Genomic DNA, 26973 nt, shown 5'->3' on the forward strand with positions numbered 1-26973 from the left:
GTCTCCATTCACAGCGGAGTGACATTCTTACACCACATGTGCATGCCCAATCAGTTCTAGAAATTTAGAAATTTTTAGTTTACCTGTTGGATGGGGCTGTTGTCTAGTCTGCACTTATGTTTGTGTCAGAGTGTAAGTATGCACACCAAGTGTGTGCTCTGTGATGGGGAGGTCAGAAGAATGTGTCAGGGCCCCAGGAACTGGTATTAGAGGCAGCTGTGAGTCACCATGTGGATGCGGGGACCAAACTCCAGTCCTCTGCTAGAGCAGTGAGTGCTCTTAACCACCGAGCACACACTCACACACTTCGGACCCTACATACGACATCAGACTTCTGGTCACTGTGCTGTGTGAGATCTCTGGGGCTTATTCATTCTCCCTAACTGTAGCTTTCTAACTGTGACCAGCTACTTCCTGTCTTTATCCCATCCTCAACTTTCCAACTGCCATTTTACTCTGCTTCCAATTAATTCAAGCTTTTTACATTCCACATAAAAGTGAAATCATACAATATTTACATGGTTTATTTTACCTAGCATACCAACCCCCAGGTCTCTATTTTCATCTCATATTAAAAAATCCATTTACAATTCAGTTTATATATAAACAAATCTAAATTATTTTTTAAAAAGTCAACTTTTTCTAGTCATCACAAACTGAGCAAAGATTCTTTTCTTCTATGTGGCATGCCATATTTAATGGTTATTAATGGAACCTTTACATAATTATTTATATATAAGATTTATTTCTGGAGTTTATATATTTTTATATATATTAAAATAAAATATTTTCTATGTTTTAATTACTTAACATAGTTAAATATATAATGGTATAGTGTCTGTTTAATTTCTTAGGTATTTTCTAATCAACTTCAAAACCAAGCTTTGAAATTGATAAATAAATCAATATTTTTAGTATATTCAGAACTATGTAGACATTATTGCTAATTTCAAATGCTTTTACATACATGCCTCTGCATAAATAGGGATTCACTTCCTAGTCTCAGGCACTCAATAATCTTTGGCCATCTGAACTTACTAGGACAATGAAATGATATGGTATGATTTGGAATCTGATTACTTTTAATTGTTTTGAGATTCATCTACATCACACAGCATTCCAGTATCTCATTCCATTATTATGGTCAACCATGCATTTTATCAAGGCGTCACCTTTGATTTTCCTTTTCTCATATTTGAATAGTCAACAGTTTGAGGCAATGAACGCTCTCACTCAGGATTTAGTATGAACATGCCTCCAATTTTCCATAACAGGGCAGCGGGAGCATTAATAGCCATTCTTTTCCTCCAAGAATACAATCTACTGGTTTTAACTCTACCTGGCCCCTCCTATATACAGCAACCCTATGGTTTTCTCTCTTTCTCATGTTAAGCTGTTTTCCAAAGTGATGGCCCTAGATTACATTCCTACTAGCCATATTATGGGCCCCTTCTCCTATGCTCAGTGACATCTGCTACATCTGCCATTACTATTACCATTCTAGTTAGTATGAAGCAGTGTTTCACTCATCATGGCTATGATGTGCATTTTTCCTTTGTTAATGATGTCAAATGTCTTTTGTGTCTTTGACATTTGTACATCTCTATTTTTTCAGTTAAATGATAATCAACTTTTAATTGGCTAGTCACAATAAATTTTGTTCATCTATACTATTCTATTCCCCTTCAAAAATAATTTTTAAAATTATTAAACACACAAGTGTTTATTTAAGTACAGAAACATAAAACATAAAGTAAAACATCATGTTTCTATCCCATAGCACCATTAATCATCTGTTACTCTCTAACTTATCTTCAGACCAAAACACTATTATGCCTATTTACTAAAAACAAAGAAACAAAAACCAAAACCATAACAAGACTATGTGTACAGATGAACACCTGGGAAACATTAATTACATTCCAGACTCCGTCCAACCACTCAAAAGTATTTTTGTTTCATTAAACGCCAACGTCCTAAAACTGTGTAAAGTCTACACTATATTTACTTTTATGCCAATAACCTACTGTAAACATTTTTGCTTAAATAATCTAATAAAGTATGATCTTAAGTAGACTAAAATACTCCATCTTGTGATGGACAATTATAAATGCTTTCATATTTAATGGCAGTGTTTACTGAGTAGTAGGGAAGAACACGGTGACTACCACTCTATGTGGATCCTCCTATTCAATGTGCATCACTCCACCGGACAACCCGCAGGGCAGCTGCTGAGGAATTACCATCATACTCCTTTCATAGGCAGGGACATGTGGTTAGAGAGGCTGGGTAGCTTCCTTGAGGCTACATAGCAAATTGGTAGAACAGTTAGAATAAAAATTAGGTCTGTATGATCACTGAGAAGCACCTTTAATTACCATACCATATCCATTATCTCCACTACTGTTTCTTTAAGATGATGTCCAGAAACACAACTACCATGACTCTACCTACTTTAAAATCTAAATGTGATCCTGTTGCCTTTTATTAAGACTTACAGAGTTCAGTGTCATCTTCTTGCCGGTACTGGATATCTCACACTTTAAGATACTATTTTCAACTTTCTACCCTTGAAATAATGCCCATTTTATCTACTTTCCTCTTAAAAGGTCTCCCCCCCACCTCCGAACTAGTGCTTGAGTCTGGTGCTGATCCACTCAGCTATCTCTTTTCTAACCCACTCACTTCTATTTTGAGATGAGATTTCACTAAGGTCCCCATCCATATCACCTTTAAACTCATTATGTAGCCCAGACTACATCATGCGTGCTCTTCCTGCCCAAGCTTCTGAGTAGCTGTGATTACAAAGCGTGTACCGTCACACTCAAACTTACATACATTTCTAAGTTGGTCTAGACAATTGGTGCTTTGGCTAACTACTTCCTCTCAGAGACAAGGCACAGAGCATGCTCCAGTTGGACCCAAAGGCTTATAACAACAGAAAGAGGGTTAAAAAATAAAAAATTCAGTACATTTTACTGAAAACAGAAAAAGGGGAAGAAATGCTAGTGCAATGGCGTCGGTAATGGGAAGGCCCACTCACAAGTCCTCCTAAAGGCAGCTCAGGGAGGAGCGACTGGACGTGAGCTCAGAAGGAGATCCAGGCAGCTGAGTCAAAACCTCATCAATTAGCTATATATTTAACATAAGATGGTCTCAACCAGGAATTTCACCTTGGCCCGTGTCTCTGATGTTATGAGGATGCGCCTTGAAAGGGTCTGGGGCCAGCAGGAAGGTTTCCAGGAACACTTCATCTCACTGGCCAGTTCTCCCCCAGAGCCCCACCTCCACTCTCATGCTATAGAGCAGAGGGGAGGAGCCGCAGTACTCCATATGCCTGACATGCTCCGCAGGACCGGTACATCTTTAGACTTTCCTTTTGTGGTGCTCCCAATAGGACCCAGAGCTCCCCCAAACCCTCCAAGGGTTACACCACTTTCTGACTAACTGTGGGTGGCTCTCCCCACTAGAGCTCCAGGAGGGTGAAGCTTGAGGACCCAGCGCGGCAGCTAGGAATGCTAGCTAAATGCCAGCTAAAGCATTTCTCACGAAAGCACCACACAGAGCCAATCAAGCACACTGGCTGCTCATTTCCCCTTTTACTGGTGGGAGGACAGAGAAAGAAATCGAGTACTCACAGCATAGTAACTCAGGCAATCCTCATAGTGGCCTCAAGGCAGACAAGAGAGCCCTTATTTTAAAAATAAAATCTCAAAGAGTTACTTTCCATGTAGGGCTCAAATGGGAACTCAGGCTGATCTGACTCTAAGCCTCTGCTCTGCCGACTCCTTTGGGGACCTCCCCCCCGAAACTCTGCTGTGTGAACAGAAAAGGAGAGGTCTACTTCTCTATAAGAGTTGGCTTGAATACCCCTGTAAGTGACAACTGTATTTACCCTGGAGAATTCCTCACTAGGACACAAGGAGGAAAGAGGAACTGGGAAGAGAAGAGGATACTGCTGGTGGGTCACAACTGCGGGAGGCTCTCTGGGAACTTAAATCACCACTGGGCCCGCTAACCTTCAACTTCATCTCTTTTCATTGTCTCAACCCTGGTGCTTTCAGAACAGCACCAAATATTCTTATGGAATCCTAATACCATAAACAGTAAAGGAAAAATGGCAATAATTTTGTAACAGAGAAAGGAACTTGGGGGGCTACCAGCCTATCCATCTGACAGATGAGCACTACATGTCCCAACTGATTCAACTGGGGTGAAGGCTAAGCCTCAAAATACTCTGGAAAAATACTCCCCCTCCCCATTTCTAAAGAAAAAAAAATAAAGAAAAGATAGGCTGTGAGAGCCATGCTGAATCTATGAAAAGACCTTATGTGCAGATCCTACTGTCATTCTGACATCATAGGCCTGGGGAGGATCTTCGTAACCTCAAGGTGAGTTACAGTTCTGCCAAGTTTATCCCTGCTCTCTCCTTTCCTTTCTAAAAGTGAAGGATATAAAGAATGCCTGTAGATTCAGCTTATTGACATGTATCTAGAGAACAACATGAATAATTTCAATTATAAGCAGTTTAATAACCTTAATGAGTTGTACCGACTCTTCCTATTTGGCTCTGCATGCCTTTGGTCTAGCCGTGTATTTCCCTTACCAGCATCCTAAGCTCCACCAGTGGGGAATGTAAACGCTTCTGTAATTATGAGGATTTCTCTGGAAAACAAAACTTTCTTGATCCTCTGGGGCTGCTGGAACATGACTTTCTGGGATAAATTACTACAAAGATCTAAAGGGTGGATTGTTTAGAAAAAATAAAGGGTGGATTGTCAGGGTTAGCCACGGGCAAAGAGTAACAGTCCTACCTTGAGATCCAGCTTGGCCACATTCTGTAAAACCCAGATGCGATGGGACCAGGCATTATAGTTGCTGGGATATCTTCCTGCTGCCTCACCACAGACTTCCATTTCTTCCTGTAGTATTTGCTGTGTCCTCTCTGCAGGAACTGCTCCTAAGTTTCCTTTGGCCACAGAAGAAGACAAGGAAGTTTCCTGACTTAACTGCTGTAGCACCCAGCGCCTGTTAATATGGCATGGGGGAAAGAGGAGGAAAGAATACAAGTGAGAGAGGAAAACAATTCATTTTCCTTGTTCTTAGTTTCCACATACAGAGATGCAAAATAATAGTTATCTATCAGCTCGGGTATGAGGATGTCAAGGGACCTGCTACTACTGTGTTCAGGAATACAATTCAGCTTAGGAATACGAGTCAGAAGGACATGAAAATGACAAACAGGAAAGAGAAACTTTTCTAAAACTTTCAAATCTATCAAAAAGAGGTTATTAGCTCCAAAATGACAACTCCCCAAATCTCCTTGGCCAGGAAATCTACAGGGAGCAGTCTATGTGCGTGTGTGTGGTGGGTTAGGTGCAGGGCCGGCTGTGGATTATGGCACGAGGGAGCAGACTCATATCTTAGATTATATGTGCATTCCTCATCCGCATTTGTTGCAAACAAAGTTCCATTTTGATAGCTTCCACTAAGCAGAATTTTGATATTACAGCATAAAATGAAGAAGGAAAGAAAAGCATCAGGTTTAAATGTCCTCAGTCACAGACTCTCCTTTTGTCTATGTATAATTTGCATACATTTCAGTTAAAAGCAACAGAAAGGATTTCTAATCAGTTTATATTTTTATAGACATACTTTCAGACTAAGAAATTTCCAACCCAAAGGTACAAAAGAGTGAGTATGAAAATTCATTTTATTTTTAAACAATGAAGTTTCGCAACAAAACACGTTTGTTTCTAAATCACAGACCCTCAATACTAAGATGCGTATTTACTATCAGCCTATTGGCATCAGCCCCCATCACCACCACCTCAATACCAGCAGCTTTCTGGGGCAAACCATGCCATTTTCTGGTAAAGAAGAAAATACAACTGACCATGGTTTGTTAAAAGCCAACTTATAATAGTAGCCAAAAGCAAGGTTACAGTCATGACACCTTAAGCCCACCTAGGATCCTAGCAATGTTCACAATTGAGAAATGTTAGAGGCGTAATTAGGACAACCTTCCTAAGAGTAACTTCCTATGATACAACGGCAGCAGGCTACACCACTGCATTTAGTCAAGTGGGCAGAGTTACGAGAGATCTCAGACAAGCCTGCTTTCCAATAAGAATTTCCAGAGTCCTACCTGTATTCCCACTGCCTCAGGTTCTCACCCTAGAAATGCTTCTTGCATTATGATTTTAATAGTTTTTCACTTAGCCCATACACCAATCACCTCAATTACCCTTAGCCTCCTTTAAAATTTATTTTTTTTAACTAGGAACACAAGACCATGTATTATAGTTAAGCATCTAAATACAATTTCCAAAACTGCTACAGCTGGGTAGAAACAGACGTTACTGAGCAATTACTACGTACAGGGCACTGTTGTAGGGCTTGTATACCATTCTTCAGGAGCACTGAACTACAAATTCTTTGGCTCAAATATAATTATTGCTCACATTTTATAATGTGAAAACTCAAACTTGGTACCATGGGCACTTAGGTAACAACAAATCATTCTTAGAATCAAGTGTAAGTAATGTGACTTTAGAATTCAAATTCTGAATAAACACAACAGTGTTTCATAAGCTGTGATCCTGAATATTGAACAGGGATACAAAACTACCTATCAATCATACCTGTGAATCCATGTCTCTGGACTCTTAGGAAACTTAGTTAAGGCCAATTTTCCCAGATGTAGATCCTTAATTGGACTTAAAGTGCCAGAAAGGATGAGCTCTTTCCTGTAACAAAAGAAAAAAAAGTATTAATTTTCTATTTAATTATTTTTATTGCTTTTAATAAAATCTCATGGTTAATCACCAAGAATTATTAAAGAATGGATAACAAAAGAGAGAGGCTTAGGGAACAGTTCAGCCAGCAAAGTGCTTGCTACGTAAGTGGGAGGGCTTGAGCTGGATCCCTAGAAGTCATATAAAAACAGGTGCCACAGCAGAGCTCTGGGCTGGGCTCCCAGAGTACAGTTGGAGAGAGGGAGGAGTGATCATGCGAGCAAAGGGGTGAAGACCATGATGGGGACACCCACAGAAACACCTGACCTGAGCTTGTGGGAGCTCACTAACTCCAGACTGACAGCAGGGGAGCTTTCATAGGACCAAACTAGGCCCCCTGAATGTGGGTGGCAGTTGTACGGCTGGGGAAGTCTATGGGGACACTGGCAGTGGGACCAGGACTTACTCCTAGTGCTTGAACTGGGTTTCTGAAGCCCATTCTTTTTGGAGAGATACCTTGCTCACAGCCTAGAAATAGGGGGAAGGGCCTTGTTCCTGCCTCAAAAGACTTTGTTGACTCCCTATGAGAACACGAGAAGCCTTACCCACTCTGCGGGGTTGGGTGGGAGGAAGGTGCAGGGCAGGGGGTAAAAACTGGTATTGGCATGTAAAATGAGAAGAAATTATTTTAAAATAAAACAAACAAACAAAAACCCCACAACAACAAAAACCAGGCACCACAGTAGGTATCTGCAATCTTGGTGCTGGGGAGGGAAGGACTGCTGGAATGGTGGGGCTTGGGGTTGTGTGTCTCAAATCATCACACTGACACCATCTGTAACTCAATAGATATGCAAATCCCCAGTCCTTGTCCCAGAGACACAAAACCAACCATTGCTACAGTTTATTATCATGCTGGTTAGTTTTTGTCAACTTGGCAAAAGCTAGGATCATCTGGGAAGAGGTATCTTATCTGAGAAAAATGCTACCATAAAATTGGCCTATAGGCAAGACTGTGGATTTTTTTGACTAATGATTGCTATGGGAGGGCCCAGTCTACTGTGGGCTGTGCTATCCTGGTCCTGAGCAAGAAAGGCTGAGCAAGCCATGGGAAGCAAGCCAGTAAGCGGTGTTCTTCCATTTCTTGTGCTTCAGTCCCTGCCTCCAGGCTCCTTCCTTGAGTTCTTGCCCTGACTGCCCTCAGTGATGGACTGAGAGAGACATCTAAGCTGAAATAACGCTTTCCTCTCTGACCTGATTTGAGTCATGGTGTTTTATCGCAGCAATAAAAACCTAACTAAGGCAACAGTTAACCATGGTTTGAACATTTTAAATGGAAAATTCCAGAAACAATTTCTAAATCTTAAATGACAAGTAGCTCTGAGCATTTCATGAAATCTCATGTTACATGATTTGGGATGTGAATCCTCTGTCCAGTGTGCCATGCTATCTACAGTGAGCAGACACTCCGCAGGTCTGAAGGCACAGGGCCCTGGAACACATCTTCCCAGGGTAAATAGAGAGGACTGAATGCTATTCCAGTTTCTACTTCCAGAAGTTCTCTCAATTGTTCCCTGTACCCTTCAAAAGCTCCGGCTGCATTTTAATTTTAAAGGTTCTTTCCTTACATTCTCGCTCTCAGATGCTCTAGGCCCATTTTGTAGACTCCTGCCTTGGCCTTTGACTCAGCCGTTTCTCCAGTAAGCCCAGTTCCTTTTACTAGGGACCAGACAGTTTCATATGGCTCAATCAAATATCCTAATTCAACAGATGTGATGATTGAAGTCCAGAGAGGTGTAGGAACATGCTCAGAGCTTCAGAACCATCACTATTAATCATAGACATCTCAAAAACATGTCTATGTGGAAATTACCAAAATTCTTAAAAATCAATTATAAATACAAAATTCAGTATAATGGGACCTTGTTTAAAACACACAGAAAGTTAAGCAAAATATGATTTAAATCATCTCCAGTGATAAAAAATTATAATTTGTATGGCCCTATCCTGTGGAAATTTTAAAATAGAACATTCAACAGACTTTACTTTTCCTTATCATTCACACCCTACTTTCCTTCAAGAGAACCTGTTTTAGTCTAATGAACCAGTTGATTGGAGCTCATATACACATTTGGGTCATTTAACTGAAAAACAAACAAAGCAAAACAAAAAACTCTTCAATAAAAAACGTTCTTGTCTGAGTTAATCATATGCAATCATTCTTCCAAGCCCTGAATGTTAGACATTTTAGTGGCTGTCTCACAGCATCAAATGGTTATGGGTAAATGAAGACCACAGGCCTGGGCCTTAAATCCTTATCCTGTACCTCCCTCCACTCCAGTGCAGCTCAACTCTCAAGCAATGCCCAGTAGTACAATCAATCATATAAAATACCTGTAATCCCCACATAAGGGAAGAAAACAAAGCAGACATCAAACAGTATATTGTAATTCAGCAGGACAATCTATATTTTAGGGAAAAATGTTTGCAGAAAAGACAGTTATAAGGTACAGTACATGTGTTAGAACTGTCATGAAGATATTATAAAGAATCTGTATAAGAAGCAAACACTGGATGCTATGGTTTACATTTCATTTCCAAGTAGCTAACAAGGTCACAGGGCTCTATGCCTTCAGAAGTCTGGGGAAGCTTCACTTTACCACTGAAGAACATGGCATACCTCACATTCCATGCGGTGGTGAAGTCTGGGTTGAGAAGTAGCAGGGTGCAGGTGACATCTATCAATTCTAAAATAAAGAGAGCCACGTTAGGAACACAGTTTTGCCTGTCAAAGCCTACTTTCTTCGAGGGTCCTTGTCCACTCTCATTACAACCTGTGTCCAGGCCATATTAACTTTAATAACAAACATGCTCTCCTAAGGGGCAGTGGTGGGGCTGCTATCCTCAGGATTTTCTTCTATTTGGTATCTGTACAATTATTTTAAAGTTAACAACTTTACAGTGTGTCCATAGAGAATAATTTATCCTCCATTCTTTTAGAAAATCTGACAGTAATCTAATTTGCATTAAGAAATAATTTTGAAATCACCATTCATAACTCTACTAATGTCTCAAGCACTAACTAAGAAGTTTTCAGAAAAAAGGAAAGAAAAATCACCCATAATCCAATTTACATTCTGCTGCAAAAAATTCCCTTTCTTCTACACATTTTACATAGCAACAACAATGATAAAAGTACAGTAATTATTTTTAAAGACTTACTGTTCTATTTTCCAGAAAATACATCATATGTATTATAAATGCCATATAAGTCATACTGCAGTCTTAATTTTTCTTTATTATTTTTACTATTTTTACTTTATTGAGTCTAGGCTATTCATATTCACCAAACATGAATACAAATAAACTCAATAAAACTGCTTTTAAAAAAACTAAATTAATGAAATCTGGATACTTTCTTGTTAGTAAAATTGGAGAGAATTTTAGAATTGCTATTACTGATCTAGAGACACATTGCTAAAGTAGATAATGGCACCAGTGGTATTAAATACCACGTGAAGCCGGGCGGTGGTGGCACACGCCTTTAATCCCAGCACTCAGGAGGCAGAGGCAGGTGGATCTCTGAGAGTTCGAGACCAGCCTGGTCTACAAGAGCTAGTTCCGGGATGGGCACCAAAGCTACAGAGAAACCCTGTCTCAAAAAACAAAAACAAAAAAAAACACGTGAATACAATATAGAAAGCGTTACACCTTCTGCGGCACTGTGGAGGCAGTGTGATTCTAAATGCTCTATTCACATTAGTTCAATGCGTTCTCATAGATGTGAGTCAAGCCATTTCTGTTCAACTTTATAGCAGGAAAATGAAACTTTCAGGCTTTCTAAAGATTATTTTTATTTTATGTATATGGATGCTTTGTCTGTATTATGTCTGTGCACCACTTGTGTCCCTGGTGCCTGCAGAGGCCAGAATTGGTCATCAGATACCCTGGAACTGGAGTTACAGAGTTATGAGTCACCATGTGGGTGCAGCGAATCAAACCCAGGACCTGTGGAAGAGTGGTCTGTGCTCTTAACCACTGAGGCATCTTTCCAGTCCTGAGAACTAGAGTTTTAACCAACTAGTATGTCACAAGGTTAACACCTGACACTTTGATCATATCAATTATACTGCAAATGAAATGTCTGGCTACAGAGATAAATGAAGCATTTGAAGTACTTAATACAAGATAAACTTTAAACATAATAGAAAACACATAGCTATCTCATGTATACACTTAAAAATGGCCCAGTTAACTACTATTCTATTATGACATAAGATTAGCATTTGTTCAGCATTTATGATTCTACTGCTATGGAAAACTTTGAACATTCAAAAACTGAAAAGCAGGAACTACACACACTGACTTCTGACCCACATTTTTCCTACTCCAAGTTCCTATGTTCAAGCTTGCTGTGATATAAAAACCAATCTAATTCATATCCTTTTTTTGTTTTTTAATAGCTTTTGGCACTAATTTAATGTTTGCCAAGGAAACTAATATAATGTTCAACATCACTACTCACTTAATTCCACAAATGTTCTAAGTATCAACAATGAGCAAGGATTAAATTATTAGTCCCAGGACTCAAAGAACTGATATAATTCTAATAAGACCTCATCTTACCCTTCATAAGATTATCTTCTTGCTGGAAAGGGCAAACAAAGGGCATATACCACCGGGGACCTTCCTAAGAAGCCATGACTAATTCTTCCTAGTGTGCCCATGGGGATTATGTGTGCAGTGGTAAAGGTACAGCAGACTGTGGAGAGTGTGATGTCAACACAGCATGCTCTGAGACGCTATGGAGCATAGCACAAGTACAGCACAAAGAGGCAATTGCTGTCCACTGAAATTGGCTCTATTCCTAACCTCAGAAGACAGTCATCAGTGCCCACCCCAGAACACACTTACAGCACATGGGAAGGGTTATATGTGAAAAGGAAGCTGCGGGGTTCTTCGATGTCAGCGATTGTCCCAAAAGCTGTTCCACTCCCTAAGTAAACTGGCTGTTGGTCCCCGTGACTTTCTACAGTACAGAAAATATCCAATGAGAGTTATATCTGTTTGTATGTTTAATGCAACTCTCCCCCTCTACTCCCCAAAGTGAGACAGAAGCCTCTGTGCAGTAGCACAGGCAGAGCTAATAAACACACATTCAATACTGGTCCCCATATATCCATGAACGGCTGTGGAAGAAGGCTCATCACTGTAGTGCTCCTTTACTAGAGACAGCAGCTGCTAGGATCACAGCCCTGCTTTTTACCACTTCCTGGGAGTTCTGGGCAAAACAAACACCCAAGTAAATCAGTCTCATTGTGCTCAAGGAGATAGATGCCAGAACCTTACCACTGGTAAGGCATAGCCTTGTGGCAATACACAGATTAATAGAAATAAGTTAATTTAAGATGTAAGAGCTAGTTAATAAGAATCCTGAGCTAACAGGCCAAACAGTGATGCAATTAATATAGTTTCTGTGTGATTATTCAGGTCTGGGCAGCCAGGAAACGAAAGAGCAGTCTTCTACGAAATGGTGCCCATATGTTTGGGGCTAACCTGAATGGCCAACCATACACTTCGCACCTGGGTGCTTGTATGCCTGCTTAGGGTTAGAAGGGAAGTAGCTGAGAGCATGCCTGTGGCTCAGCACCCACGCCTGGGAAAGCACCTGGATTGTGTATATTAGGCCGTGCGCAGGAAGGAAAGCATGGTGGATTCCTGCCGCCATTCACGGAGACACTTCCAGGCCACGCAGCATGCTGCATGGCAGATTTAGCTTTTACTCAGACCAAAAGGGTTTATGTGCTGCACAGTGCTTCCCAGAGTTGAGGTGGTGAACACAGCTCCTACCCAGCAGTCCCAAAGCTGGTAGTAAATGTACCTCGGCCATATTGAAAGACCATGAGAGGTGGAGCCAGCAACCAGGGCTGCTGCAACCACACTGCTTACCATCTTAAAATGCTCCTTGTCAAAAAAGGATTTTTGATACACAGTAGGACAAATTCAACATAAAAGACCTCTAAACAAGACACAATGTGTTTAAAAATGTACATAAGCTCAGGAGGGAGAGGAAAAAAGTAAAAACAGTTATAAAAAGAATTAAAGTCTTTAAAAAGACTACAAATAATATAAAAGAATACCGATTAAAGCAGAAAAAGCCATAGATTAAAGGAGTAAGGAAAAATAAGCCACATAAAGATGGAAAATAAGCAGATCATCTGGATTATGCATATTTTTGTGTTTTCTTTGAATTTTTTGACTGCAGAGAGACGTTTGTTTCTGAGGGCTGCTAAGTTAAACCAACATAAAGGTATCTTGACTTCAAAATTTGAGTATAAGGATATGTTGCTTTAGAAAAGAGGTTCTACTCTTATGTACACAGAACATGAGAACCTGTGAATTCCTTCCAGGCTAATATGGTTTGAAGAAACAAGACCTCCCTGAAAGGTCTTCATAAATCCTAAAAATACTTCACCCAATGAACAGCATGAAGCAGTTTGGAGAAAATATGCCCAAATTCCCAAAATGATTGTCTATAAATGTTTGTTTTCATTTAAAGGCAGATATGAATACTTTGCATTGATATGGATATTGATCTACTGATGTAAATTTAAGGTCAATTTTGCTACATTGTATATGTATTTCTGCTCTTGTTTAAGGTACTGTGTTTGTGCAGCTCATTTAAAACTGCAATATACAGTTAAGAAATACAGATTAATAGTCATCTGTAATAGCCAAACCTTTAATTATATAGGTTAGGTTTTCTAAATATATAGAGATATATTTCAGTTAGACAGATAATCTTCAGCACCCCAAAGACCTACAGAATATGGCATTTAAAAGGTTTTAAGAACTTAGGCTTATCTCAATAATGAGACATCTCTGCTTCTGGCAGCACCAATTACTTCAAGAGGATGATGGGCATCAAAGAGGCTCCTTATGGAGTTTGCTAGCCATCTGGGCAAGAAACTCCTCTTGCCTGGACTGCTTGATGGTATTCTACATGAACTGGACATGCAGGACCCACAGAAATGACAGCTGAACTTGTCTAAAGGTGAGACAGTCCTTCAGAGTTTCAGTTTCATGAAAGAAACTGCTGGACATTCTGCAGGACACAGAAGAAAGCAACAGATGAACTTTGTCATTACAAGGCAGAACAGATCTTCAAATTTCCTGTTTCATGGAAAAATCTGCTGAATACAATGGACCTATAGGCTGAAGAGGGATGCCCCAATGTTACAGAAGAATTTTAGTTGACTGTCCAAGAAGTGAGATGTCTCTGTCAATTCCAGAACTTTGGAAGTTGCTTACAATGCACTTCCTGTTTACTTAGGTAATATTATAATCTTATGGAGTCTTTGGTGGAGTTGAAGACTAGATATCTATAATTATAGTTTTTCTTAGTTATGCTAAAGGATAAATTAGACATAAAATTTTAGACTCACAAATATAGAATAGATGATATGATAGAGTGTTTTCCTTAATTTGCCAAATACAAATAGATTAAATATTGTAACTGTAACTCTTGATTGACACCTGTTTTATGTAATTTTACTATGTTAAAGTTAAAACTTTCCCTTTTATTTAGACAGAAAATGGGAGATGATGTAGGATTCCCCTCTGTATGCTGTGAATATTTTTTAATACCATTGGTTAATAAAGAAGTTGCTTCAGCCTATGGCAGGACAGAATACAGCCAGGCTGGAAGAGATATAGAGGGAGAGAGTAGGTGGAGTCAAAAAGATGACTTGTAGCTGCCAAAGGAGGACACCAGAACTTTACCATTGGTAAGCCACAGCCTCATGGTAATACACAGATTAATAGAAATGTGTTAATTTAGGATGTAAGAGTTAGTTAATAAGAAGCCTGAGCTAATAGACCAAAGTGTTGTAATTAATATAGTTTCTGTGATTATTTGGGTCTGGGCAGCAGGGAAATGAAAGAGCAGTCTCCTTCTACATTGTGCTTTAGTGTTTTCTCATTCTAAATGAGGTTCACAATAGAACTACCTCACAGAAGTGTTAAATGATTAAAAGCATGAACTGTCAGGTTATCTGATATACAGCGAACATTAAATTCTGAATGTTAATTTTCATTATGAAGTTTGCACATCCTAGTCAGTTCCACACCTAGTAGGAAGTGGAGGAATCTAGGCAGAGCAGTGACCACTGTGCAGAGGGATACCTAGCAACATATAAGAATTTTGGGATTTAAGACACCAGCAGCCTGGACAGCTGTTATTAAACCGGGTTTTCTCCTCTTCACAAACTGCTCATCTTTCATGATTCAGAAGTCAAGCTCTAGGCCAAGAAGTAAGGAGGGGAGTGGTATAATGTAAGAAGCAGGAATGGACCAACCAAGACAAAGTAACTAGGCTAAAAATGCAAGAATCAGATCCCAAAGAAAATCTTGAGGTGTCAGTCAGCACTCCACTTCAGGAAGAAGAAAGGAAGAAAGAGATTAAGTAATTTAACCTCAGACTGCTGATGCTCTGGCTTTTCAAGTCTGTCTCCCAGCAAAGCAGATGCTAGCACACTTTTGGCAAAGGTTTTGTCCTATACAGGAAGGATGAACCAAGTTCTAAGGATAAACATGCGTCAGTAACAGTTGACTGTAATGATTTCACTCTCTAAATGTCACCGACTGCAGACCATTTCCTCTATGCCTTCCCCAGAAGCCAAGAGCTACCGAACGTCCTGCAGACTCTTGGAATCAAAGAGGTCTCTCTTGAGATACAAAACATATGCCAGTAAATACATGCTTACTACACACATTCCAATGTATGAGAAATCTACCGCCATCTCACAGGCATAAAATTAATCTGGGTACATCATACACAGGGAAGTAGCTAAATTCCAACTGGAACAAGAAAAGTACATACAGACTCTACCAAAGTCAGGGGTTCAACCTTCTCAGCTGGACTCTATTCTAGTAATAGCCCAGGTTTTACAACTCTGACAGGGAATGGTTTCTGTGCATCTAAAACTAAATAAATTCAAGATAATAAACTACTTTCCTTCCAAAATATACTCAATAGCATATAAGGAACAGCTTAAGTTAAAGCTATTTAAAGAGTACACAGACCCTGAATAGTGGACTAAGCTAAGAATTCTTGCTAATCCGACAAGGGACACTTTGGCACTTGAAAGTACTGAGTAAGAGCCATAATCCCTGTTCTCAGTGACCCTCTATCTAGCAGGGAAAAAAAATGTTTAAATAACAAACTACAGTATTCTATGGTGAGTGAGCACTATGAAAGTCACCCAAACAAAGGACTCCCACAGAATGCAGAGATCCACTGCTTCCTGAAATAGACAGAAAGGCCTCCTGGGGCATGAGTGTGAATTCAGTTTGCTAATGCTGGCAACCAGGCTGATGACCACAACACAAAGGCAAAAAATAAGGGAGTATCAGGCAATGAAGTCTGAGAACGGTAAGTTGTAGATTGTGGCTGGAATAAAAATTAAATACTACAAATACAAATGGTTGTAGGAGTCAAATGAGTGTCACAAACACAGCAAAACAGTGATCACTTGCAGGCGACACTATTCTCATGTCTGAAGTGCATGAAGAGGTTACAGTAGCCAACAGTCCTGCCCAGTTAAGAAAACTGTAGGCTACTGTTGCTATGTAGAAACTTAAAACTGAGGCCAACTGATTTTTCAAATAAGGTCAGAAATTCAAAACTCCATCCTGCTTTTAAACACTTATACAACTAGTTAAGGACAGGTTTTGAAACATAAGCCAAATGAAATGGATCTGTAGATAAATATCAGTCTAGGGGCCAAGACCTGCAATCTGATGCCAAATATGGAGTGGCTGCAACACTGCCTCATGTTTTAGAATAGAATAGATGGGTAAAGGCCTTGAATATCACCTAAAGAATTTCAATATTGCATTGGCTCTTAGAGAATTATGACATAAGATATGAACAGATAGATACATTTCAGAAAAGTGCTTCTTAAAAGGCTTTTATATATGTATATGCATGTATATGTAATAATAACATATGCATGTATATATAATAATAAGAAGAAACCAACAAATTGGAGCAGGGGGAGTAGTGCAATTAGAAGGAGATAATATAGGAGGGGTTAGAGGGAGGAAAGGAAGACGCAAGTGATATATCTGTATTTTAAATTTAAAGAAATTTTTTGAGAGAAAAAAATGGGATGTTGGAACGTGCTGTTTGAAGTGATAGTGGCATGAAGGACATGAATTACAGAAGAGCCTGCAATGGGATCAACCAGCATTTGCCCAGCTGAGAAATAGAAGTCTTGCCAGAAGAAGAAACAAGGAAGAAAATAAAATGCAGAAGGGTACACTTAAGTATATATAATGCTTTGGATAGAGCTCTGCCCTTTCAGGGCTTTTAATGCTGCTTTGCTGGGTAATTTTATGTCCTTTTGACACAAGCTAGAGTCATTTGGGAAGAGGGAATCTCAATTGGGGAAAACGCTTCCCTAAGAGTTGCCTGTGGGAAAATCTGTAGTGAACTTTGCTAAAAAGTAATTAACATAGGAGGAACCTGTTCATTGTGGGCAGTGCTATCTCTAGGCAGGTGGTTCCAGGGTATATAAGAAAGCACGCTATTAATATGAGGGGATGTGCCCAGTCTTATGGCAACATGATATGCCAGGTTTGGTTGCTATCCCTGGGAGGCCTGCCTTTTCTGAATGGAAACAGAGGAAGAGGAGTTGATCTGGGGGACAGGGGAGCTGGGAGGAAGGGACTGGGGGAGAGGAGGGAGGGGAAACTGGTTGGGATGTAATATATGAGAGAAAAATGAAGTATGGAAGAAAGGAAGGAAGGAAGGAAGAGAAAGGAAGGAAGGAAGAGAAAGGAAGGAAGGAAGGAAGGAAGGAAGGAAGGAAGGAAGAGAAAGGAAGGAAGGAAGGAAGGAAGGAAGGAAGAGAAAGGAAGGAAGGAAGGAAGGAAGGAAGAGAAAGGAAGGAAGGAAGGAAGGAAGAGAAAGGAAGGAAGGAAGGAAGGAAGGAAGGAAGGAAGAGGAAGGAAGGAAGGAAGGAAAAGAAGGAAGGAAGGAAGGAAAAGGAAGGAAGGAAGGAAAGAAGAAAAAGAAAGGAAGGAAGGAAGGAAAGAAGAAAAAGAAAGGAAGGAAGGAAGGAAAAGGAAGGAAGGAAGAAAAGGGAAGGAAGGAAGGAAGGAAAAGGAAGGAAGGAAGGAAGAAAAAGAAAGGAAGGAAGGAAGGAAGGAAGGAAGGAAAGAAGAGAAAGGAAGGAAGGAAGGAAGGAAGGAAGGAAAGAAGAGAAAGGAAGGAAGGAAGGAAGGAAGAGAAAGGAAGGAAGGAAGGAAGGAAGGAAGGAAGGAAGAGAAAGGAAGGAAGGAAGGAAGGAAGAGAAAGGAAGGAAGGAAGGAAGGAAGGAAGAGAAAGGAAGGAAGGAAGGAAGGAAGGAAGAGAAAGGAAGGAAGGAAGGAAAAGGAAGGAAGGAAGAAAAGGGAAGGAAGGAAGGAAGGAAAAGGAAGGAAGGAAGGAAGAAAAAGAAAGGAAGGAAGGAAGGAAGGAAGGAAGGAAAGAAGAGAAAGGAAGGAAGGAAGGAAGGAAGGAAAGAAGAGAAAGGAAGGAAGGAAGGAAGGAAGGAAGAGAAAGGAAGGAAGGAAGGAAGGAAGGAAGGAAGAGAAAGGAAGGAAGGAAGGAAGGAAGGAAGGAAGGAAGGAAGAGAAAGGAAGGAAGGAAGGAAGGAAGGAAGGAAGGAAGGAAGGAAGGAAGAGAAAGGAAGGAAGGAAGGAAGGAAGGAAGGAAGGAAGAGAAAGGAAGGAAGGAAGGAAGGAAAAGGAAAGAAGGAAGGAAGGAAGGAAAAGGAAGGAAGGAAGAAAAAGGAAGGAAGGAAGGAAGGAAGGAAGGAAGGAAGGAAGGAAAAGGAAGGAAGGAAGGAAGGAAGAAAAAGAAAGGAAGGAAGGAAGGAAAGAAGAGAAAGGAAGGAAGGAAGGAAGGAAAGAAGAGAAAGGAAGGAAGGAAGGAAGGAAGGAAGGGAGGGAGGGAGGGAGGGAAGAAGGGAGGGAGGGAGGGAGGGAGGGAGGGAGGGAGGGAGGGAGGGAGGGAGGGAGGGAGGGAGGGAGGGAAAGAGAAAGCAAATAGGTTGAGCAAGCCATGGAGAGCAAGCCAGTGAGCAGCATTCCTCTATGGCCTCTGTTTCAGCTTCTGCCTCCAGGTTCCTGCTTTGACTTCCTTTGAAGATGAATTATGACTCTATTGCAGGGTTCTGGTCAAATCAATTAGACACTGAAACACTTCTCTAAATTCTCAGCTTTCTACCTTTGTATACACATAGTTGTTTCTAGAAAAAAAAGTTTCAAAAAAATGGCATTTTCCTAAAAAGTTTGAATTTACCTTTCCTTAGAAAGATTCAGCTGCATCCTAAGTGTTTTAGTTCATAAATTTGGCACAATATTTTTACATTGGCATTTTCAGGCATCAAAGCATAATTTACTTCTTTTACTGACAATACTACATATGACCTGAGTGGTCTGTGATGCTGCACTGAACTATGCTCCCTTTCTTACCGAAGCCTTAGATTATTATGTTCTATGGGGCTATAAAGATGGAAGTCATGTGGAAATGGTTTCCATAACATCATTAGCGTTGGTGGGCTTGTGGCTCCACCATCTGAATCCATAATTGGTGAAAACAGACTTTTCATTACGACTACAAATATAGACTTTTCTTAAACTACAGAAACCAGCAGCCAGTTTTCTTCTTTGCTGTTTCCCACCCCCCAAAATGTCAAGCAAAGTCTACAAAAATAGCAATTAACTTTTAAAAATATTTTGCTTGTTCAAGCAAATTTAAGTTACATTCAGATGTGATAGCTATTTCTATAGAATGATGTTCAGAGTTCTTCCTTGATCAGCCTGTAACAGGACCAAGGTGCATCATAAAATATTCACTGCTTCTTCCTGGTCTGGAGTCCTCACGGCACAAGGTGAAATGATGGAAACCATTTTGGGCTTACAACCAGTTTTCTGAGTAACGAGGTCAGAGTGAGGCAGAGCCAGGTGGGGCCACTCCCTCACGACCTCGACCCCCACCTTCCTGGCACGAGATCAGGGGCTGCCAGGGATTGTGCTATCCTCTATTTGTTACGAAACTATCTCTACCTTCCTTTTGATCAGCAATTTATACTAAGAAACAATGTTATTTTGGTGTCATATAATTCTACTTTTTTCTAGTAGATTGCTGTATGGAATTCTGTGAAAATATTTGAGAAAAGGTCTGTATTACATAAATAAATTCTTTGTATGTTGTGAACTTTAAAAAAAAAAGATGGAAGTCATGTGGAAAAGATGGCATAGTCTGCAGTACAGTGCCCACAAGAACCTGAAATGCACAGAAGACTTGATGGCCACAAGACAAAGATTGGTTGAGCGCAGGTACACAAATGGGAAAGGTCCAATGCCCTGAGACAACTTAGACTTGATCTTTAAATTCCTACTGTTTCTTCTCTCTGACAGAGACAGTTGTTCTGCCCCACCAGTGTGCAATGGCCGAGTCACACTTCTGTATGCCAGGATAAAAACAATTCAGCTTCATCTGGCAAAACGTAACTTGCTGGAGTCCTATGGCTCTCTGAAGCCTATGCCATGGCAACAGAACAAAAAAGAAGGTCTAACAAAAGCCAAATCCCCTTACATTTGTTCGAAGTGTGTGTCCTAGACTCAGGTCATGCCATTAACATCACACCAAGTTTATACAGCACTTGTGAATTAGAAACACATATCAGAAAACCAATCAAATGAAACAAGTCACAGGGAAAACAGAAAACACATCTCTTAAGCTCAAACTATGACATGGTCCACACAGGAAAAGGCACTATTGACCTATTTGGACAGTCTTTTAAGGACAACACTGAGAAAAACTCAGGGAACTCCGACATGATACAGCTGATGATACACGTCTCCTAAAGAGGCTTTATGGCATTCAACTTGAAATTTATTAGCTAAAGGAAATGTGCTATTCACCTTTTCTGCCCATGGTCCTTAGAGCAGCTTCTGGTAAGAGCAGCTCCTTGGTAATGACTACTGAGCTGCTGATTGAAATGGTCTAGAAAGTAAGGTCTTGCTGAAAACTCCCTCCAGGCAGGCGCACTGGCCTTCGGCGGATGGTGCTGCACGAGGGGAAGAAAGGGCTTTACAAAAGCAGAAGAGAGCACGGTCTTAGGTGAGAGCCGAGGTGAGTCTGAAAGGCTAAGGAGAATTTGTGCAGGCAGAGCTGGACTTGAGGAAACGCTGGCTAAAGAGCCCAGGTGGGATGGCTGTTAGGGACTACCAGTACTCTAAAGAGTTGCCACAGGGCAACAGGAGAAGCAAAGGCCAAGACTTTCTTTCCTTTCTGAGTTTTCACTTTCTCATTTTGGCACTAAGATCCAGAAGGCCTGATCGCAACTGGGATGCAGTGAAACAGCAGAGAGCCACAGATGGGCTCACACTCAGCTACCAGGAGCAGCCTGTCTCCTTCGAACTGCCACAGAAAAAAACGTTTCGCTGTCCACAAAATGCTAACGTAAGGGGTCAGAAATCAAGTAGTTATAGGAACTAAAAAACTCTTTAGTGATGCTCAAACTTTTTTTTTATTTTAATTATAGGATGCCATCCTTAAATAAAATCTTACAAATGACCTCAGGATACTAACACATAAATCTGCTGTGGCTGCAGCAGGTTGCTTGAATCCTGCCTGAGACACTTCCATTTTAATCATTGAGGTTACAAACAGGAACACTGATAATCAAGGCTAAGCTTCTCATTTGACAGAGGCTGAACACCTACTCAGGCAGTGCAGAGAAGAGGGAAAAACCAGAGTCCAGGAATGCCAAACCCCAGGCCAGGGCTCCTCCCAGAGGAGGAAGACAGGCTCATACTCACCATCTTTGCTCAGCCATTGCTTTCTTGTTCTGTACAAAAGGAGCTTGTTGTGGACATATGGTAACAAGAACTTGACACACCAGCTCTCCACACCAAGTTTGTTCTCGACCAGGACTATGGGACTCCGGTTATATCTTGCTTCAGGACATGGGATCAGGCCAATTTCATCTCTAAATATGTAAGATATAAAAAGAAACTGAAGATAATACTGACTTTCACATTTTTTTTAATAATTTCTCAAGGTATTTAAAAAACCCCATACATTTCTTTTTAAGAATATAACTATGAGGGGGGTGGTGGCACACACCTTTAATCCTAGCACTCCCGAGGCACGGGCAGGTGGATCTCTGTGAGTTCAAGGCCAGCCTGATCTACAGAGTGAGATTCAGTGCAGTCAGAGCTGTTACACAGAGATACCCTGTCTCGAAACAATAACAACAACAAAAATAACAAAAAAATTAAAAGTTTAATTTTAGGTGGGTGTGGTAGTGCACATGCCTCTAATCCCAGCACTAGGGAGCAGAGGCAGAGACAGGTGTATCTCTGGGAGTTCAAGGCTGGCCTGGTCTACAAAGCAAGTTCCAGGACAGCTAGGACCACACAGAGAAACCCTGTCTTGGGGGGGGGGGGGGAGAGGTAATAACTAAGCTCATATACTGGAATTGTAGCAACAAAAAATAATTTTTTAAAATATTGTTTGCTGATAACAGCAGAAGTACAGAGGAAAAAGTACACTGCAAGCCTCCTTATGGGCAGGGGTCAAAGTTCAGCTTGTATTTAGATGGTAATCTGAAAACACCTTTCAGCATTGTAAAGCACATACTGCTACCCGACCCTGCAGTTACCCTATCCAACAACAACACTGCAGCTAGACAGGAAACAATCAATCATTTAAGGGTTTGATGCAGGCAAAGAAAGCACAGCTCAGCAGCGTGGTAACGGCTAAGTAATGATGCAGGTCTGCACATACTGATCTACCTGCCAAAAATATGGGGACTAAGCAAAATGCACATAATGAAAAAGCCTTTTATGTAATTTCTTTAAAATATGTATTAGATACATTAAATTTCCCTTGGAAAGGCATCAAGAATTTTTCTTGAGAAACAAAGGTAATAAATGAGGAAGAATTGTATTTTTATAGAATTATTTTAAGAATGCAAATCAATGTGTTTATATTTGCTTGCTATAATAATAAATGTGGAACAGAAACAAATTATTAATAAACGTAAGTTTGCCTATGAAATTTTTGGCTCACTTACCCTCTATATATTGCCGAATTTTAAAAAAACCATCCTTATGATAAAAATATCAAAATGCAAAATATATTTCAGAATGTGGTCAGTCAATCCACCTTAACTTAAAAATCTGCACTAAAAACAAGAGACTTGATTAATAAACACCTTCTGATCTTGGCTCTAACAATAATAGAGTGCTGGAAAGAAGGCTCTGAAAGTAGAATGCCTGAATTAGAGGCCTGAGGATGAGCTAGTATCCCCAGTGCCCATGTACAGCCCAGCTGTGGCCACAGTTGACTGAAATCCCAGTGCTGTTGGGGGCAAAGACAGGAGAATTGCCAGAAATTCTGGCCAGTCATACTAGCCAAAAATAAAGTGCTAGGTTCAGTGAGAGACCTTTTTTCACAAGAATAAGCTGAAAAATGACAGATCTGAATAACCAATGTTCTTATCTGGTTTCTATGCTCTCACATCCAAAAACACATGTGAATACCACATACACCACACACACACACACAGAAAGAGAGAGAGAGAGAGAGAGAGAGAGAGAGAGAGAGAGAGATTTTTTTTAGAAGTTATCTTTAGAATTTGCCTATTCACTTTGTAAAAAAGATTGCATATGGTGGTACCCCAGGAAGTAGAAAATACCAGATCCCCTAGAGCTGGAGTAGAGGTGATTGTGAGCCACTGGATATGACATGAATGTTGGTAACTGAACTGTCTTTTGGAAGAGCAGCAAACGTGTGTGACCACTGAATCATCTTTCTAGTCCCACATCTCTTCTTCACAATAAAGAACAGGGCTGAAGATGCAGCTCAATAGAGTGTTGCAAGGAGAGTGGGGGCCCTGCTTTTAGTCTCGGATGCCCGGCTAGCTTACACCTGAAATAACCACACAGAAATTGCTTTAATTAAATCACTGCCTGGCCTATTATCTCTAGCCTCTTATTTGCTAACTCTCATGTCTTGATTTAACCCATTTCTATTAATCTGTATATTGCCACATAGCAGTGGCTTACCGGGAAAGATTTAGCACGTCTGATTCTGGCAGCTCCATGGTGGCTCTCTCACTCTGCTTTCTTCCTCCCAGCATTCAGTTCTGTCTTCTCTGCCTACCTAAGTTCTGCCCTATCAGGCCAAGCAGTTTCTTTATTGATTAATCAATAAAAGCAACACATAAACAGAAGGACCTCCTACACCAGTAGAGTGCTTGCACAGCATTCTTGAAGCCCTGGATTTGACCCCAAGCACCACCTCAATCTGCCCCAAAGGCACACACCTGCAATCTCCATACTTGAAAGGCAGAATCAGGGATGGCATGGGAAGCAGAAGCAGATGGTTAGATCTCTGAGTTCGAGGCTAGCCTGGTCTATGAGTTTTAGGATAGCCAGAGCTACACAGAGAAACCCTGTCTGGGGAGAAGGGGATGGGGTGTAAAAGTAACATAACTGGAATCAAAATCATACAGGGCTATACATCAAGTGGGAACTACACGAGATGGATGCTGTCTCCCTTCCCCTGCCAATATAAATTGAAAAAATAAACAAAAAGTTGATCTTCAGAATTTATTTGTGACAATGCCTTTTAAGTCCTTAGAATTCTTTTGGAAAGAAGACAGAGGTCTGATATAAAAATGGGACAAGCCTGTTTAATCGCAGATTGTAAGAAAGTCCTCTTCTATTAAAAACATGTATCTATCTAAAACAGACCCACCCAGATCAGCCTCTCCACTGGACAGCTCAGAGGCAGTCCAGTCTCTACTGACCACTTTGTTAGTGACTCAAGGATCTGTTAATGAACAAGGCACTAAAATCCCTTGCAAAGTAATCACAGCTCCAGAAGACTCTGGGGTCTACAAACACCAGGCTCAGGTAGATTCAGAGGTCTCTGTTAATACAGATGCGCTACACTAGTGCCATCACCATAGAAAAACAGTTACAGAATATACTGCATACTTTTAGTTAGACTTCTAAGAGTTTCTCTGTGGGATGGCCACATCTACAATAAAAGGTAACCACTTGGTTCTTCCTGTAGTGCCAAGGACGCTCTGGGGGGAAAATCCTGAGAGAGCACCTCGTCAATACTCAAGTTTTCAAAGCACACCTATGTGAAGTTGAACACTTTAGGAAATAACCTAAGAACAGAAAAATAGCTCATTCAATCCCAGCACTTGAGAGGCAGAGGCAGGAGGATCCCTGTGAGTTCAAGGCCAGCCTGGTCTACATAATACATTCCAGGCCAGCCAGGGCTACACAGTGAGATCCTGTCTCAAACAAACAAACAAAAAACGAATAACCTAAAATTAGCAAAACCAAATGAAAAAAGCAACCCCTCAATTTACTCAAGAGATTGTGTTCTCTGAGATCTAATAACTACTTGTAACACTTCAAGGAATTCTAGGAGCTAAAAACATGTTACATTAGCAAAAATAAAAGAATCCCAGCTTCCAGATATACAGTTTGGGAGGATTTTAAAACTCACAATGTTAAAAACAAGTTTTGCTCACTATAGTTGTACTACATATAAAATGTCCAAGTACTAATTTAGTGCCTAAATTATAGGACAAAGTCATCTATAAAATTAAACACACACACACACACACACACTACTGTGGCAGGCTACCCTTCCAAGAAACTTTCAAAAAACAAAGGGCCTTAGGGACAGCAGTACTCAGTAACTGCATTTGAATGAATGGTCATCCTTGCTCCTCAGTGACATTTACACAGCTTTCAAAGGTCATTCCAGGAGAATATCACCTCTACTCTTTGTAATACACTGTACTGAGAACAGCACAGGTCATCTAACATGCAACTTTAGCCTCAGCAGACCTCACTCTCCCCATTAGAAAACGGGTAGACTCTATTTCATCTCTAGTAAAGAAAATTGGTCAGAGTGTACTCAGCTTTCAAATTGTATACAGTGAAACTTGACACCTATTTCCATGTAAAGAGAAAGAGTCATAAGGATGTAAACCTTTGAAGAAAAAAAAGAATGAAAAGACACAGTACTGTAGAGACAAAAGCCCTTGATAACAGCCCCTAGACTAACTAGTCTCTCTTCTACCACCAATGGCCAGTGTGATGTGTTAGGTTATTTACCTCTGGACCGCTCATCAGAAATATAGACATATAATATCTTCTTGCTTGTTATGAAAACCAAAGGTGAAGAATGTGGCAAACTATGAAGTGCTAGGCATACATAAAGGCTATCAATTCAGTTAACAGCCTGAGGTCATCAATGTCAAGCTTCATGGTTAGTGGGTGATAGAGGGCTGAGGAGAAAAATTTAATCTTTTGTTCAAGTTATCTGACCCTAAGATACAGTGTTTTGTTACTTCTAAAAAATTACAGCATTTTCTTTAGAGATATGTGGTCCATAAGCTTCAGAACAACAGAATGTTTCAATTTAGGTTTGTTTCTATTCCTTTAGATTACTGTCTAATTTTTTTCAGGCAATTTAGAATTCTAAATCATTTTTAAATGAGAGGAGGAAGCTCATTCTTCTTGCATTTCTCCTTTTATCAGATGAGGTCCACTGAGCTTGAGGGGATTACTGGAAGTTGGCATTACTAGCAGCTATCTTAAGAATCTGGGTCTCCATCTTAAATTACAATTTCATACCCAAATTGTAGAAAACTCAGGAAAAATAAAACTAAAAGGCTGAATCTGTAATAATGTTTGAGTATATGTCTTTTTGCCCTTCTCAAGTATTTTTAAAAAAGGGAAATCACATCGTACATAGACTTTTGACAAAACTTAGACGTTAACATTTAAGATTTCCTACATAATTGATATTTTAAATGCTTATAAATGACTGTAAGCATCAGATAATTTTCAATTATTCCTCCTGAAAAAGCCTTTATGAGGGGCTTCTGAGTCTTTCACTACCACAAAACTCCTTTCCCCATAATTTTATGTTTCTAGAAACTTAGAGTCCTGTATTTAACCATTTGCTCAGGTAAATATTCTGTGCATGATCAGATTAAGGAGTTTTCGAAGAAACTGAGGTCAGGAGCAGCAAAAGTTTTAATCTTCTCAAAGAGGTACAACAAGGCTCAGTGTAGGTGCCCTGATGGACTGCTCCATGGACAACACGGGATTCTGCAGGTGTTTGGGGTCTCACTTC

General features: G+C 40.2%; 1 protein-coding gene across 1 annotated transcript in view; it reads right to left on the reverse strand.

Annotated features, from left to right (window-relative positions):
• The window catches only part of Ptar1 (protein prenyltransferase alpha subunit repeat containing 1), a 46891-nt gene that overhangs the window by 15881 nt on the left and 4037 nt on the right, over positions 1-26973 (reverse strand). Inside the window, exons 2-5 of the mRNA XM_057777494.1 lie at positions 21615-21784; positions 9418-9484; positions 6645-6749; positions 4815-5028 (exon numbers count right to left, since the gene is read on the reverse strand). Of these exons, the coding sequence (XP_057633477.1) occupies positions 4815-5028; positions 6645-6749; positions 9418-9484; positions 21615-21784 (556 nt within the window). The remainder of the gene's footprint in view (positions 1-4814; positions 5029-6644; positions 6750-9417; positions 9485-21614; positions 21785-26973) is intronic.

Source organism: Chionomys nivalis, chromosome 8, assembly GCF_950005125.1.
Source record: "Chionomys nivalis chromosome 8, mChiNiv1.1, whole genome shotgun sequence".
NCBI classification, from domain to species: Eukaryota; Metazoa; Chordata; class Mammalia; order Rodentia; family Cricetidae; genus Chionomys; species Chionomys nivalis.